Raw genomic sequence first — 13726 nt, forward strand, 5'->3', positions numbered from 1 at the left:
GTGGGTCTAGACAAGGCTGACAAATATAACAGATTCATCGGTTTAGTGGAAACAACAAATGTTCTATTTTTTACCTGGAATGCTGTAAGCACATGCCTTAAGAACATGTTTACCTAAGGCTGTCAAGCTCCTTCAGAGCTAAAAATAAGCTAGTTTAAGTTGTCAACACTGAAATATCAGAATATCAGCAAGTCAAGCAAGTTGGCTTTTACATGACCTCATGAAATAGTTCAGTAAGCTTAATGATTAAAAGACATTTATGTTACATGCTTTTATTGACTTCTCTGACTTATCTGACAAGTGAGAAACATCCCATTATTAATGAAGCTTTTATTCTAACCATATAGATAGAACAGTGAAGTATTATAAGCAAAAATCAAAATCACATTTTATTAATGTTTAATATAGTAACATATTAAATTAAACATTTAGTATACAGTATTATAAACTAAACAGAATGGCTGAAAACAAAAACACCCTGATATTTACTGTCAATTCAAAACTGGGAAAAAAAATTAAAAAGTAAAAAATAAGTTACAAAAAGTATTAATATGAATAAAATTATTAAACAAAACTTTAACTGGAATTTAAAGAGAAAACAAAGGCTTAAAGGTTTAATATAGTGCATGTAGATAAGAAATTTATAAGGTACACAAAGAATTTATATTGATATGAAATTAATATTGTTTGCTGAAAAATAATTGTTGAAAGTATCTTCCTTTCTGAAAAAATTTAAACTTAAATTTTAAACTTTAAATTGAGATCAATTTACTTACCCAAGCTCCGTCATGCCATCTACAAATTCCTTTTTGCTAAATTCACATTGAGTTGCTGCCCTGAATTTCCATGCTATAACCAAAACGCTGATACTAGTAGGATCTAGGCTTAAATCATCACAAAACTGCTGAATCCCATCAATTCCAATTTTATTTTCATCTTGTGGGTCTATAGTAAAAATCAAGGGAAAAAGAAGTTACACTATTTTGGAAAGCATTACTAAAATGGGTTGTTAGAATCATACACCTACTACATAATTCTAGCAAGAGTGTTTCAAATACGTCAATCAATAGACTGCAATTTTCTACTCTGTGTGAAAGACAAAATAATCATTTATCCAGAAAATACTCCTATTTCTAGGTTTCTGGGCTTTTGCAGAAAAAAATCACTGAAACTTCTTTGAGAAGACTTCATCATTAAAAAAAAATTAATTTCCCTAAAGTAAAATAAAATTCAAGTTTACAAAATTTTAGTTTGCCTAAAGGCAAATTTTTACAAAAAAGACTTCCTTGGTAAAGTAGTTATAATATTTCAAGTTTCTATCACAACCCTACCAAAGCAAAAGATTGATGTTTTTCTTTTAAAAGTGAAGTCATTTTGCTATAGTTCTAATGCTACTATACAATACTTATTTTCAAAATCATTTAGTTTATGCATCCACATTTAACAGCTTAGAAATTCAGGCTTCTCTCTCCATTTCCAGTTTAAATATAAAGAAACTTAGCATTTTGCCATCAGAAAATCAAACAGAAAATCTATTAAAAGAACACCAGCAAGACCTCACCAAACTAGACCTAGTAATTTCAAAAAGGTTGTGTGCATTGTAATAATATATTATCATAACGTATGTATTAACTTGGTTTGGATGACGCAAACAGAAAATTTGTAGCTCCTTTGGTCGAATAAAGATTAAGTGTGATAACTTTTTTTGTCATAGAAGATTTAACTTTAGTCATTTAAGTATTACAAACTATTATATGTATATACATGTTACGTGCATATACACACATACACACACACACACACACACACACACACACATACAACAAAAATTGACAGTTAAATGAATGAAACCACAAATACCCTTCCAACTCTATTCTACTAATACTATTTCAAAAGTATTAGTAAGAGGACAACTGTAGCCATGGGTTTACAGGACAAAGGTTCTGTAAAACACTCTCACTTGTCTTCCTATTCAATTCTGTGCTCTTAATGTTATAGATCTTCAGGATAATAGAAAAATTGGTCTACAATGCTCTCACCTAATAAGTCATCTTGATAAATTTCATATACAATAATACTATTTTAAAGTAATTTTGGAAGTATTCAATCATTTGTATAAATTAATGTAATAACCAATATTGTATTTGTGAAGTCTTTGAACTATATATGTACTTTTTGAACCCAAGATGATTGTACCTTATATCTATTTTAAATGACTAGAATTGCATAGATAATATTAAATGATGAAGGGATAGAGTTTAGACTAAAGAAAAATGACAATTTTCACTTACATGAAAGTATTTTTTCTAAGGCAGTTACACATATTTGAAGAATTTAAAATATCTGCATAGCATCTAACTTATAAAATTAGGTCAACAATTAACTAAGCCAAACAAATTTAAAGTGTATTAAAGCTTAATTTAAAACAAAGTTCATTTTTTTGAGAACTACAAGTCTTTTTTTAACCACAGAATGTTTTTGGATCAAGATTAAAAAAAAAAAAAAAAGAATGCAATTTTCAATTCATTTTCCAGATCTAAATAGATCAAAATATACACACGGTATTCTCAAAAGTAAAAAATGAACATAAATAAGAATTTAAAGCCAAGTTTAAAACCAAGGGAGTTATTCTGTTTGGGTTAATATGTTTAAATAAGGGTTGATTTTTTTCAAGTTTTGGAAATATAAGGATTAACCTTAGAAACTGCTAGAAAGAAAAAATAAATCAACTCTTGAATCATTGTCACCTCTCCCATTACAGCACAGATTTGACATTTGATATGAAATTATAAAGCCTGCTGAGTGATTTGGATTTGTATATATTCATTATACAGGCTTATTTTTGCACTATGACTGTATTTTGATAGGGAGGCTCCATTTTAGGTACTGATTTCAATAAAAATAACAACTTTCCCAATCTCCAACACCAAGGTTTCTTCGCTAAGAGCTTTCCCCCAAAGCTTATGCAACAGCAAAAGTTATTTCAGGTCACAACACTACTATGCTGTTAAGAGAAGGATGACTTTAACCCTCAAGTCCAAATTATTTTTATGATTTGGTATTGTTCTTAAACAACTTTCTCACCACAAATATTCTAGCCTAGATGGAATTGTTTGGGGAAAAAACACTGTATTCACAAGTGTAGCCACCTGGCCACGACCCTATGCCATTGATGGCTGCCCTGCCACTGGTGGTCAACTCATCAGATTCTGCCCAGAACAAGTGAGGGAGAGCACACTACCAATTAATCTTTAGACTCCTCTCTTCTCATCCTAACCGCAACCGATACAGATTAACAATCACAGTTCCATTTAAACTGATTGGATTTTGCAGGAAGAGTAGGAACAGTATATTTGAGGCCTTTGGAAAATGGCATCAGAAATTCAAGAAATATAACATTCGTTCTGTTCCCTAGAGATAAAAATGAGTTCTCTCTGTCTGCCCTTGTTGTCGCCCCTTACCTTTGTACCTGTTATACAGCTGCTCCAGCTTCTTCTTGTCCACTGCGTTTCTCATGGATTCCTTGTGGAATGAGTCTGGGTTTTGAAAGAAGTTGTCAGTGGCCACGTCTAGTTTCCACTCATTCTGTGTTAAGCAGTAGATGGCAGTTCTTTCACCAGCCTGAGTAAATGCCATAAACTGGCGGACCTTGTCCTTCTGAGATGATTTAAGCTTATGCTTTGGGATGCAAAAGAAGCAGGAAAGCCAATGAAGCCAATCCAGAGGTTTGTTTCAGCATTCTATTACTAATGCCTATATTTTAACTGGACATAGTTTTTTCTTGTTGGGTGACTCAACTTCACTTCAGAATTACAGGAAGACAAAGCCTTGTTCTTCATCAGTTAAAAAGGCTGCACAGTCTTCTGAAAATTGAAACAACAGCATCTATATAGTAACAAATATGCAAAATCTAGTCTTCAAAAATTATAATTAATATTTTATATAAAATACAATTTGATCTCCACCTAGTTCAATTTGCATTAAGTACATATTATGTTTTCTCTAAGTTTCAGTAAAATTCTTTTTTATAACACACATGCAGCCTCCTGATGAAATGAGGCCGCATGTGTGACCCAAGGCCTGACCACATCACCACTGACCATCTGCAGGGTCTTCTTTGGCTTCAGTTAATTCCAGGCTCTAAGGAACAAGAGGAGGACTTCCCAATTGGGAAATATCATTGTTTTAAGTTTTTCCCAGTTTAAAATCAGCAGAAACACATTGATGTAAACATATACACAGAATTAAAAAGCATTAAAAATAATTTATGAAAATTCCAAAGCAGGCACAAAAAGCCTATTAATGACTAAATGATGATACTAATAACAAGAATATCTGTGTACATGAGACAGAAATAAAATAGAAAAATAGGGCAGAGGCTGTGAGTAGATAGTAAATAACAAAACTGCCAAGTAACTGTACTATATATAGTATATAATGAAACAAAATAACATCCTAATACATCCAGATTTAGGATGGTTAAGTTTCTATTTATCTAAAGTAACCTGATGAAAATGACACCAGAAATAAAAGTGATTCACTAATTTCTGTAAATTAAAACAGACTCTATAATTTATGAGATGCTAATGCTTTGCACATAAGTGAAAAAGTTTTACTTAAAAGAATTTATACTCGATCTTGTTAAAAAAAAGAGACAGTTTGCAGAAACACAGAATTATAACTTACAAAAATATGTAAATGGAAAACAAGATATAAATGAAGAAACTGAGAGGAGGAAAAAGAGGAAAATAAGAAAGCCAGGGATATGATACAGACATGCATAGCATATACAAGAGCTGAAAGTGAGCTGAAAATTAGGCTTTGAGTTGCCAAAGCAAAAAATAAAATGGGATTAGTTAAGAAAATCTGTTTTTATAAGATTTAAAACCTACCAGTGGCCCAGAAGTGGCACAGCTCTTCCTGGCACTGAAACCTGAAGGAAGTGTCTCCTGTGGCTGTTCATAAAAGGGCAATGAGCAGTGTCCCCTTTGTACCAGACCAACTCCTCCCCAAAATGCCAACAATAAACAGCAGAGGAAGCTTCCAGAGTTTTTTCTTAAGGCATCTCTCAATGGATGCTGATGCCAAGATAGCAGAGTACAATTCAGCAAGGGAATACAATAATGCAGTCCAAATACACTGTTTTCCAAGTATGGTCTGGGGGCCCCAGTGTCCTAAAACCATTCAGAGGGTCCATGATAACAAAACTATCTTCATAAGCCACTCTCTGACTTTCTCACTCTCATTGGTGTACAGCAGAGGCTTCCAGAGGCTATATCGCTTTTGATATCACAACAGACTGAATGCGGAAGACATGAGAACATTTTATTAAGCCAGACATTAAAGATATTTGCAAAAATGTCATGTAAATGGGTCTATTGTTTTTTTTAAGTATGTCCATATTTTTAAGCTTTCCAATTTAATTTCTAATGTGGTACATATGATGGCTACAACCCACATAAGCAAAAGCTTTTTGGGGGGTCCCAATAATTTTTTAAAGTGCATAGGGGACCTGGGACTATAAAGTTTGAGAACTGCTGATCTAGGGTAACAGAAAATTAACATCTTGGCTACTTAGAACAATGATGATCATTTGGGGTCTTGGGTCCCTTTAGAATCTGATAAAAGTTTACGGATCCTCTCTCCAGGAAAACATATATGGTACACACCTGTGCATGTGGTTTTGCATAAAATTTCAGGGTTTTCACAGAATGTTTAAGCCCATCTGTTGGTTCCTTGGAGGGTAGGGGAAAGTGGAACTCAGACTTTAAACCAATAAGCTAGATCAGGAGTCACTGGTCTCTACTGGGGCTACTCTGCCATTGCAGAAAAGCAGCCATAGGAAATTTGCAAATTAGTGGATATGCTGTGCACCAATAAAACTTTATTTACAAACACAGGAATCTAGTCTTTGGTCTGTAGTATATAATCCTGATCTAGATTCTAGGAAAATACATGGAATATATTTTTACACTTTATTTCCTGAAATTGAGCCTTTGAAAGGAACTAGAGAAAGGGTTCAAGGTATATTCTCTGAGGTCAAATTTAGCTAAATTAGGGCAGATCTCAGAGGTCTTGAGAGTAAGCTGACAAAAATAAAGCTGGCATCTTTTTATAAAGTTGATAGCCTCCTTAAGGGAGGGTGGGCAAAGCCAAGGGTTATCTCAGAAACCTTAGAATATAGACAGATGTTCAGCCCCAAAATGGTACACCATTAGGAATAACCATGATATCTTCATTATGGGAATTGCCATCAATGCTAGATTTTAAAATTTTGTCATAGTTGTGAAACAAAATTTGGTATATACATGCAATGAAATTCAGCCATAAAGATGAATAAAGTGCTGATGCTACAATGTGAGTGAATCTTAAAAACATGCTGAATGAAAGAAGTCAGTCACAAAAGGTCACATATTGTATGATTCCATTTATATGAAATATCCAGAAGAGGCAAGTCCATAGAGACAGAAGCAGAATGCTGGTTGCCAGGGGCGGGGGTGAGGGAGGAATGGGGAGTAAGTATTAATGGTTGTGGGGTCTTTTTTGGGGTAATGAAAATGTTTTGGAACTAGATAGAGGTGGTGGTAGCGCAATGTTGTTAATATACCAAACACAACTGAATTGTACATTTTTTTAATAGTTAATTTTATGTTATACAGATTTTATGCAAAAAAAAATTCAACATAGCACCTTTAGAACCTCTAAGATGAATTGACAAGGTAATACACTGTGAAGTAACTGAATTATTTAACCAGCTTTATACAACTGATAGATCGACACCAAGTAAGTGTTGACAGACCCCTGGAAGACATGATAATGCCTGATCTTGAGGTACTTTTATAATCACCTCCTGAAGCCTTTCCTAACATGTGACAAAATAGTTACATCAACAGTGTAAAGAAGAATACTTTCTGAAAACTCTAGAAGAGAAGGTGCAGGAGTATTTAGATCTAGGCCACACAAGTGGTTTGAATTGGTACTATGTTAAGTTACAAAATGGGGAGAGTGCAGATAGAGAAACAAATCAGATCCCTCTCGGATATATTCCAAGCGCCTGATATGTCATAAGACAGATCCTAAAACTTTGAGCCACAAAGTGGTAGCAAAGTGCTGATTCTGAATGAGCAACAGGAGCCATGTGTCTAAGCTTAGCCCATAACAAGTTTCTGGCCAGAATCAAAAGGGAGGGGACTGTCATTAAAGTTGAAACAGTTTACAAGTTTCTCCATAAAATAAGTCATTGAAATAATAATCATTAAGCTAAGTCTAAAGACGATATATGCAATTTGCAAGCTGTAAGTTGCAATTTGCAAAAAGGAGAACTGGCCTAAAGCTGTCTAAAAGAAAAAGCCTCATAAACTAAAAAATTATAGAGGAAAGAAGAAAACATTGACCTATTTCGACAGGATGAAATTCATGTAAAATTAATACAGGTCCATAACCCTTTCAGCTCTGATGACCTTCACTGAGACCACATCAAGAGAATAAAATTATTAATGGCAGCTTTTCAAGGGGAGTGGAATTTCTATGTTTCATTGTTTTACTCTGTTAAAATGCACAAAATTCTTGAAATTAAAATTTAGATAATCCAGTAGAAATATCAAATAAAAATCTCTAACCTATGGAAAAAGTCTCAAATATTTTCACTGTGACCTTGTGAAAAATCACTTATATAATCTGGGCACCGAGACTGACTACACATAAAATTTTTTTTTAAAAAAAAAGTTATTTTTACAATGCCCTTCCACTTAATACAACAAAATCTTCTCTTAGGATCAACTTACAAGGGGGCTGCCAGGCAACTATATTGATCAAAATAGTTACATAAACTTGGTCACTTTGACTTCGTTTCCATATACAGCAGGCTGCAGGTGGTGTTAAATTCAAGTGTCTCCTTTCACACTCTAGGATCTTCAACCTCTGCAGTGGTTGCACAGTCTTTTTCTGTAAGTTAAGCTCCTGTCCACCTAGCCTTTTCCCTTAACAGCTGGAGAGAGTGGTCTCTGCCTGTTGAAGTGGGCTCATCCTGTCTGGGCAGTGCACCTGCACTAGAGTTATCAACCTGAGCTAGAGTTATCAAGAGCCTTCTGGCTGTACTGCTGACTGTCCCCATCCTTGGTTTCTATGACCCCTTCTAGTCTTTTTGTTTCTCTGACCATCCCTTCTTCATCTTCTTCTTGGCTTTTCTTCCCACTCTAAAGTTCTGTCCTCATGCCTCCACTCTTTCCCCTATAAATTCTTTCTGGACTATTTCTGTCTTGTTTGAAAGCCCCTCACCAGCTCCCACTACCATTAGGACAAAGACTCACTTTTCTTCCTGTGCCCTAGGAGACTACAATCTGGTTCCAGTTCTCTCACCAGCCTCCTACTGTGTCACTTTTCCCTGGTTCTCTGTGCTGTAGCCAGACAGGTCTTCACATTCCTGGAACATACCATTTCCTACCACCTATTCTGTTCTTTCCACCTGGAGTACTGCACATATCTGGCTGCTCCTCTCACCCCACTCCTTGAAAGTTCAGCTCACGCGGTATTACTTTAGCTAAGCTTTCACTGCCTTGGCACCTGACACCACTCACCCACCCCATCTCATGGGTTCCTGGAACCTGTGCCTCTCCCTAGCACTTATCTAAACTGTAATAAAATAGTTGTGTTTAGTGTCTTTCTTCCCTGCGAGGACATCAGCTCCATGAATACCAAATCTGCATCTGTCTTGCTCACCATCAAACTCCCAGCATCTTGCACACTACCTTCCTTTACACTGAAACCTCTGAATTTATGGAATAAATGATGAAACCCAAAGGCTACCATGGTTTCCATTCCGTTTCAAAGTAACTACATTTCCAGAAATGGCCCTTTTGAGCTTCAGGTCCATATCTCCAACCAACTATATGATTACATGATCCCTCTATTTCTCTCCCCCCCCCATTACTGTATCGTTTTCCCATACAAATCTGTTCTTCTCTCTATATTCTCCACTTTAGTAAATAACATCACCATCTGCTCAGACGCCCAAGCTAGGAACTGCTGAATCCTTTCTTTCCTTTATTCTTCTTTCCTTCTTCACCCCTCCCTCCTCTTATCTCCCTTATTCCTACAGACAATCTTTGGTTCTAGCCCTTGCCTTTTCTTCCCTAAATTATTAAAACAGCTTCCGACTTGCACTGAAATACTAACCCCCTCCAATCCAATTCCTATCCTCCTGGCGAAACACTTTTTAATAAAATACAAACATGATCAAATCACACACATCCCTATTTCTTGAAGACCTTCTATGGCTCCCATTATCTTCTGGATAAACTCTACACTCAGCAGGAAATACAAGGCCCTACTTGTGTAGTTCTGCCATTGTCGACCCTGAACTCCACGTTCCAGCCACACAGAAATACTGGCAATGTTCAAAGGCTCTATCTTGTCTGTTTCATCTCTGACAGGATGCTGCGTTTGCCCGAAACGTCCCTCCCTCCTCGTTCACCTGGCAGCTCGTGCTTCGGTGAAGCACTGGTCGGAGTCCCTCTGCTCGACCTGTGCCTCCAACCCGTCAAACCAAATGCTGCACTTGGGTCACTGGATGGGTCTCGCTCAGAGCCGTGCAGGTTCCCACCTGCGTGCCTCCCCACCTCCAGCAGCGCCTCCGCGAAGGAGGGCGGACCGCGACCTCGCAAGGCTATGACCTTCGCGCCCGGTGCTCCCCGGCTCGGCCCCGGCCCTCCGACCCCGGAGCTCCCCTAGCCCCGGGTGTGCAAGAAGGGCCAGGCGGAAGGCGACACTGCGGGCCACCTACCATTCTCTCCGGCGCTCCCCAGCTTCCTGCCGGCCCAGCCGTCTGCGCAGGAGCCCCGGCCGCCTCCTGCTCCAGTCCAGCCACTCCGTCCTCGTCCTCAGAGTCGGCTCCCGGGACACACGCCCCGGGAGGGGCGCAGGGGAGGTGGCGACAGGTCCTGCCGACGGAACTCCAACTCCCGGCGTGCACCAATTCGCCCGGGAGCCAACCGGACCCAGGCCCCGCCCCCTTCCCTCCCCCACTCCGACGCGCATAGCGCTCTCGGGGACCGGCAGGACCCGCACGCGCCTCCTTCTCCTCCTCCGACTCCGAAGTGCGTGGGCCACCCAGGAGTCGACAGTTCTCAGGCCCGCCCTCCTCCTACAAATCCCATCGTGCACTGCGCAGCCCGTGGGCCAACAGTATGCGGGTACTCCTTACCTTCCTACAAATCCCGACGAGCACCGCGCCTCCCCGGGCCGACGGAACCCTGCCCCACCCTCTTAAAGGAGCCGTGACTCCGTCCTAGCCTCGGCCGCGGAGAGCGCGTTCGGTTGAGGGGTCGAGCAGCCTGGGCCCTCCCAGTGCCCGCCCCGGTCCCTGTCCCTGCCCCAGGGCCGGCACCGCTGCCTGCGAAGGGATGCGGGAAAGCCGCGTTCCTGTCCGCCCCTCACCTCCTGGCGCCGGAGAGCCGGGCCCAGGACGCGCGCCCTCCGGAACGTCCCGGTGAGCGCTGCGTGGGGTTCGGGCGAGAGGCTCGGAGCCTCCGGTCCTGCCGGAAGTTCGGGCCCTCGGGGCTCGCTCCCGGGGGTCTCCCCTTCCCCGGGTCTTCCCTCTTCTTCCTCTCAAGGGTCTGTCTCTCAGACCCGGATCCTTCAGATCGCTAAGCATCGCTCTCCGTGTCTCCGCCTGCGCGCGCGTCTGGCCCTGCGGTGTGTGAGGGTGATTGTTCAGCTTCCTTCACAACCTCTTGTAAAGACAGATGGACCTGGTGGTGGACCCCAGGATTCTGTTCAAGAAGATCTGATGGGCCAGTGATGGGACGTGCAGTCTTTATCCGTGAAGTTGGGGAAGCGACCCAAGTCAGTGGTTAAACGACTGGGTGGGTTTACAGACCCCCCAGCCGGGCTGCATAACTTAGGTGTGAACTTCTTGTTGTAGCCGGTCATATAAACAGGCTCACACACAAGACCTAACGCCTTCTGTGTGCTTCATCCGTTAATTATATTGATGTACTGACTGGCTGTTCTGGGCCAGCTCCCAGGAAAGACAGGGCATACCCACTGATGGCTGGATTTCAGCGGCCAGTTCACCTTCCCGCACGTGAACCCGGGCGGAGGAGAGTGCCAAGGTGGATCCTTTACTCCTCCCCCGAAAGAATTCTTCTTTGCAGGTCCCTTCTTATTTATTCCCTCCCACCCCGCACGTCCGCTGTTCTGGCTGTAAAGAAAGAACAATCGCTGGTCGCAGACTTCCAACCCTCTTCATAGGCCTTGCGTCTCAGTCCGTTTTGGACTTCACCTAATAGCACCTGAATAAATATAATTTTAAATACACTTTGTAACACTGTTAAGCTCTGACGTTCACATATTATTAGGTGGTATCATGATCTAGGTATAAGGTAGCTCAGCATTTTCAGAGTTTTACATTTTTATAATTATTCACTGGATCAGAGTATTTTATAGGTTCATCAATTTTTAAAAAGTAGTGTCTCAGTGATTGGGTTAGTCAATGGAATATTTGTTTTTTATACAGTTTAACAATTAAATGCCTTAAAGATTTTTAATGTTCGTTAAAGTTTTCTTTCTCCTTCCCTCCTCTCAACTCATTCTCCAGTTCTTTTACTAATTAGATGAGAATCAACCATAAAATGTATTTACAGGATTATGAGTGCATTATCTTTTAAGAAATATACTTTGCATTATTTCATTTGTTAAAGTTTAAATCCTCCCGAAATTATATTGAGGTGTAGATTATTTGTTGGAGTTTCCTCGCTTTTTAAGACCTAAAAGTGTTGGTGTCATGAAGAAATTCTAATTTTGAACTACTTAACTACAAATCTTCATATTTTCCCTTTTTCAGGAAAAGCTAAATAACTAGCACTGGACTTGTTAACCCTCTACCTGCCATACTCACACTGCTTGCTCCCAATTTCCTGTCTGTAGCCCAGGCACCAGGTGAGTACCTCCCACACTTGCAGCTTGGGTTCAGCTGGGTGGACAGGGCTGGCACCATTGGTGGGCAGTAGGGAGAGCTGTGGGGAGTGGAGTTAGAGACTAGCTGGTGTGGCCTCTGCTGCACTTGTGTGGTGAACAGTCTAGACTCTCAGCAGTTTGATCTGGTAAATTTGAGGCAGTGTGTCTGGAAAGTCTTGAGAAAGAGAGACAGTGGAGGAGTTGCACATGAGCAAGAGGCTGCGTAGCAGAGCTATGAGGTTTTCAAATATTAGCCAATTACATAAAATTGAAAAACAGGAGCTGCTTCTCCCTCATTATCCCCTCCCGTTTCGGCCTCCCCATCCCTTTCCTTGAAAGGACTGCATGACCCTAGGGCTCTAGGCTCTGTGCCTCCTAACAGCAGATGTCTATGGAGATAGTCTCCTCCATTCCCTGCAGTCACATTACCTAAAGTTAGAGGTGTGTAGGAGAAATCTTTAACTTTGGTGACTTGGCTCTGGGAAAGCCTGATCTTAGACTATGTTATTGTGCTTTGCTTTGAGTTTTTTTATCCAGTAAATGATATGTGATATTTCTGAATTATTAAAAATTCTCAATAGAATGAGTAATTGATTTTTATGTAAAATAACAGTGAATTGAAAGTATTGGAAGTTTTTGGTTTGTGTCAGGTAGGCTTAATGGTGAACCCATTTGCCTTTTTATTCTAAATCATTTAAGACATTACAAATATTTTTCTTCATCAAATAATCTCGTCAATTTTAAAGTAAGTTTTGGGATTCCTGTTCTGCATTTATTAAAACCAGCAGAACCCATTAGAAATTTGGGAAAATTGGGGATATGTATTTTAATTAATGTTGGAATATGTATAAATAAGAACTTTGCAGGAGGGGTTGTGCTCATTGATTCGCTATTTCTCTAAATGAAAAGTAATCCAGTTTTACTGTACTTGAGGCATCTTGTTTTACTGTACTTGAAGCTCTGTTTTAGGGCATTTCGTAGTTTAAAATATAAAAAATGTCATGGGCATGGTTTCCATTGCTCTGCAATGTAAATGGTGATCATTACACATAATAAGGACCTAGTGGGAAACAATAAGCATTTATATAGAATTTTTAAAACTTTATTTTGAGATGATTATAGATTCACATACAGTTGTAAGGAATAATACAGAGAAATCCTGTAGACCCTTCACCCAGTTTTCCCCAGTGATAGCTCCTTGCAAAACTATAGTATAAGCAGGAGATTACATTGATAAAATTCATCCACCTAATTCAGATTGTACCAGTTTTACATACATTCCTCAGTGTGTGTCTAGATTTGCACATTTCTGTCACATGTAGATTTGTGCGACCACTACCACTGTCAAGACACGGAACATTTCTGTCCCACAGAGTCCCTTCTGTTGCTTTGTTATTGCCACAGCTACCCCCTCCTCCTTCCTGATAATTACTATCTATTCTCCAGCTCTACAGTTTGTCATTTTAAGAATGTTGTATAAGTGGAATCGTATCGTGTGTGTGATAAGCTCTCCTCACTCAGCCTTCAGATCTTCCTAGGTTGTACATATCAGTAGTTCAAAATATGGAAATTTGGAGAATTCCTTATAGAAAGAACAAACTTAAAGTGTCTTTTTGTTTAATTAAAAATAACAGTAATAAAAAACACTGAATCTAAAAATGTTTACTATTTATTCAAGAAAAAGCATGCTACAATTTAGTAGTTCATTGGATTTGGTAGCTAAGTTTGAAGAGAAAATAAAATGAGTTTATGGAAAAGGAATGATTCATAT

The 13726-nt window shown here is 39.4% G+C and overlaps 1 protein-coding gene across 5 annotated transcripts in view; it reads right to left on the reverse strand.

Annotated features, from left to right (window-relative positions):
* The window catches only part of DCUN1D2 (defective in cullin neddylation 1 domain containing 2), a 30619-nt gene extending 20477 nt beyond the window's left edge, over nt 1-10142 (reverse strand). The window contains exons 1-4 of one of the 5 annotated variants that reach the window (XM_023522901.1): nt 9782-10142; nt 4893-4955; nt 3462-3678; nt 777-945 (exon numbers count right to left, since the gene is read on the reverse strand). In XM_023522901.1, coding sequence (XP_023378669.1) covers nt 777-945; nt 3462-3678; nt 4893-4955; nt 9782-9784 — 452 coding nt within the window. In that variant the 5' untranslated portion in view covers nt 9785-10142. Of the gene's footprint in view, nt 1-776; nt 946-3461; nt 3864-4892; nt 4956-9781 lie in introns of those variants that run through there. The other 4 variants (XM_011379523.2, XM_011379524.2, XM_011379525.2 and 1 more) reach the window with 4 other exon arrangements.
* Between the last annotated feature and the right edge of the window lie 3584 nt (nt 10143-13726).

The sequence above is a fragment of the Pteropus vampyrus genome, unplaced genomic scaffold, assembly GCF_000151845.1.
Source record: "Pteropus vampyrus isolate Shadow unplaced genomic scaffold, Pvam_2.0 Scaffold363, whole genome shotgun sequence".
Classification (NCBI taxonomy): Eukaryota; Metazoa; Chordata; class Mammalia; order Chiroptera; family Pteropodidae; genus Pteropus; species Pteropus vampyrus.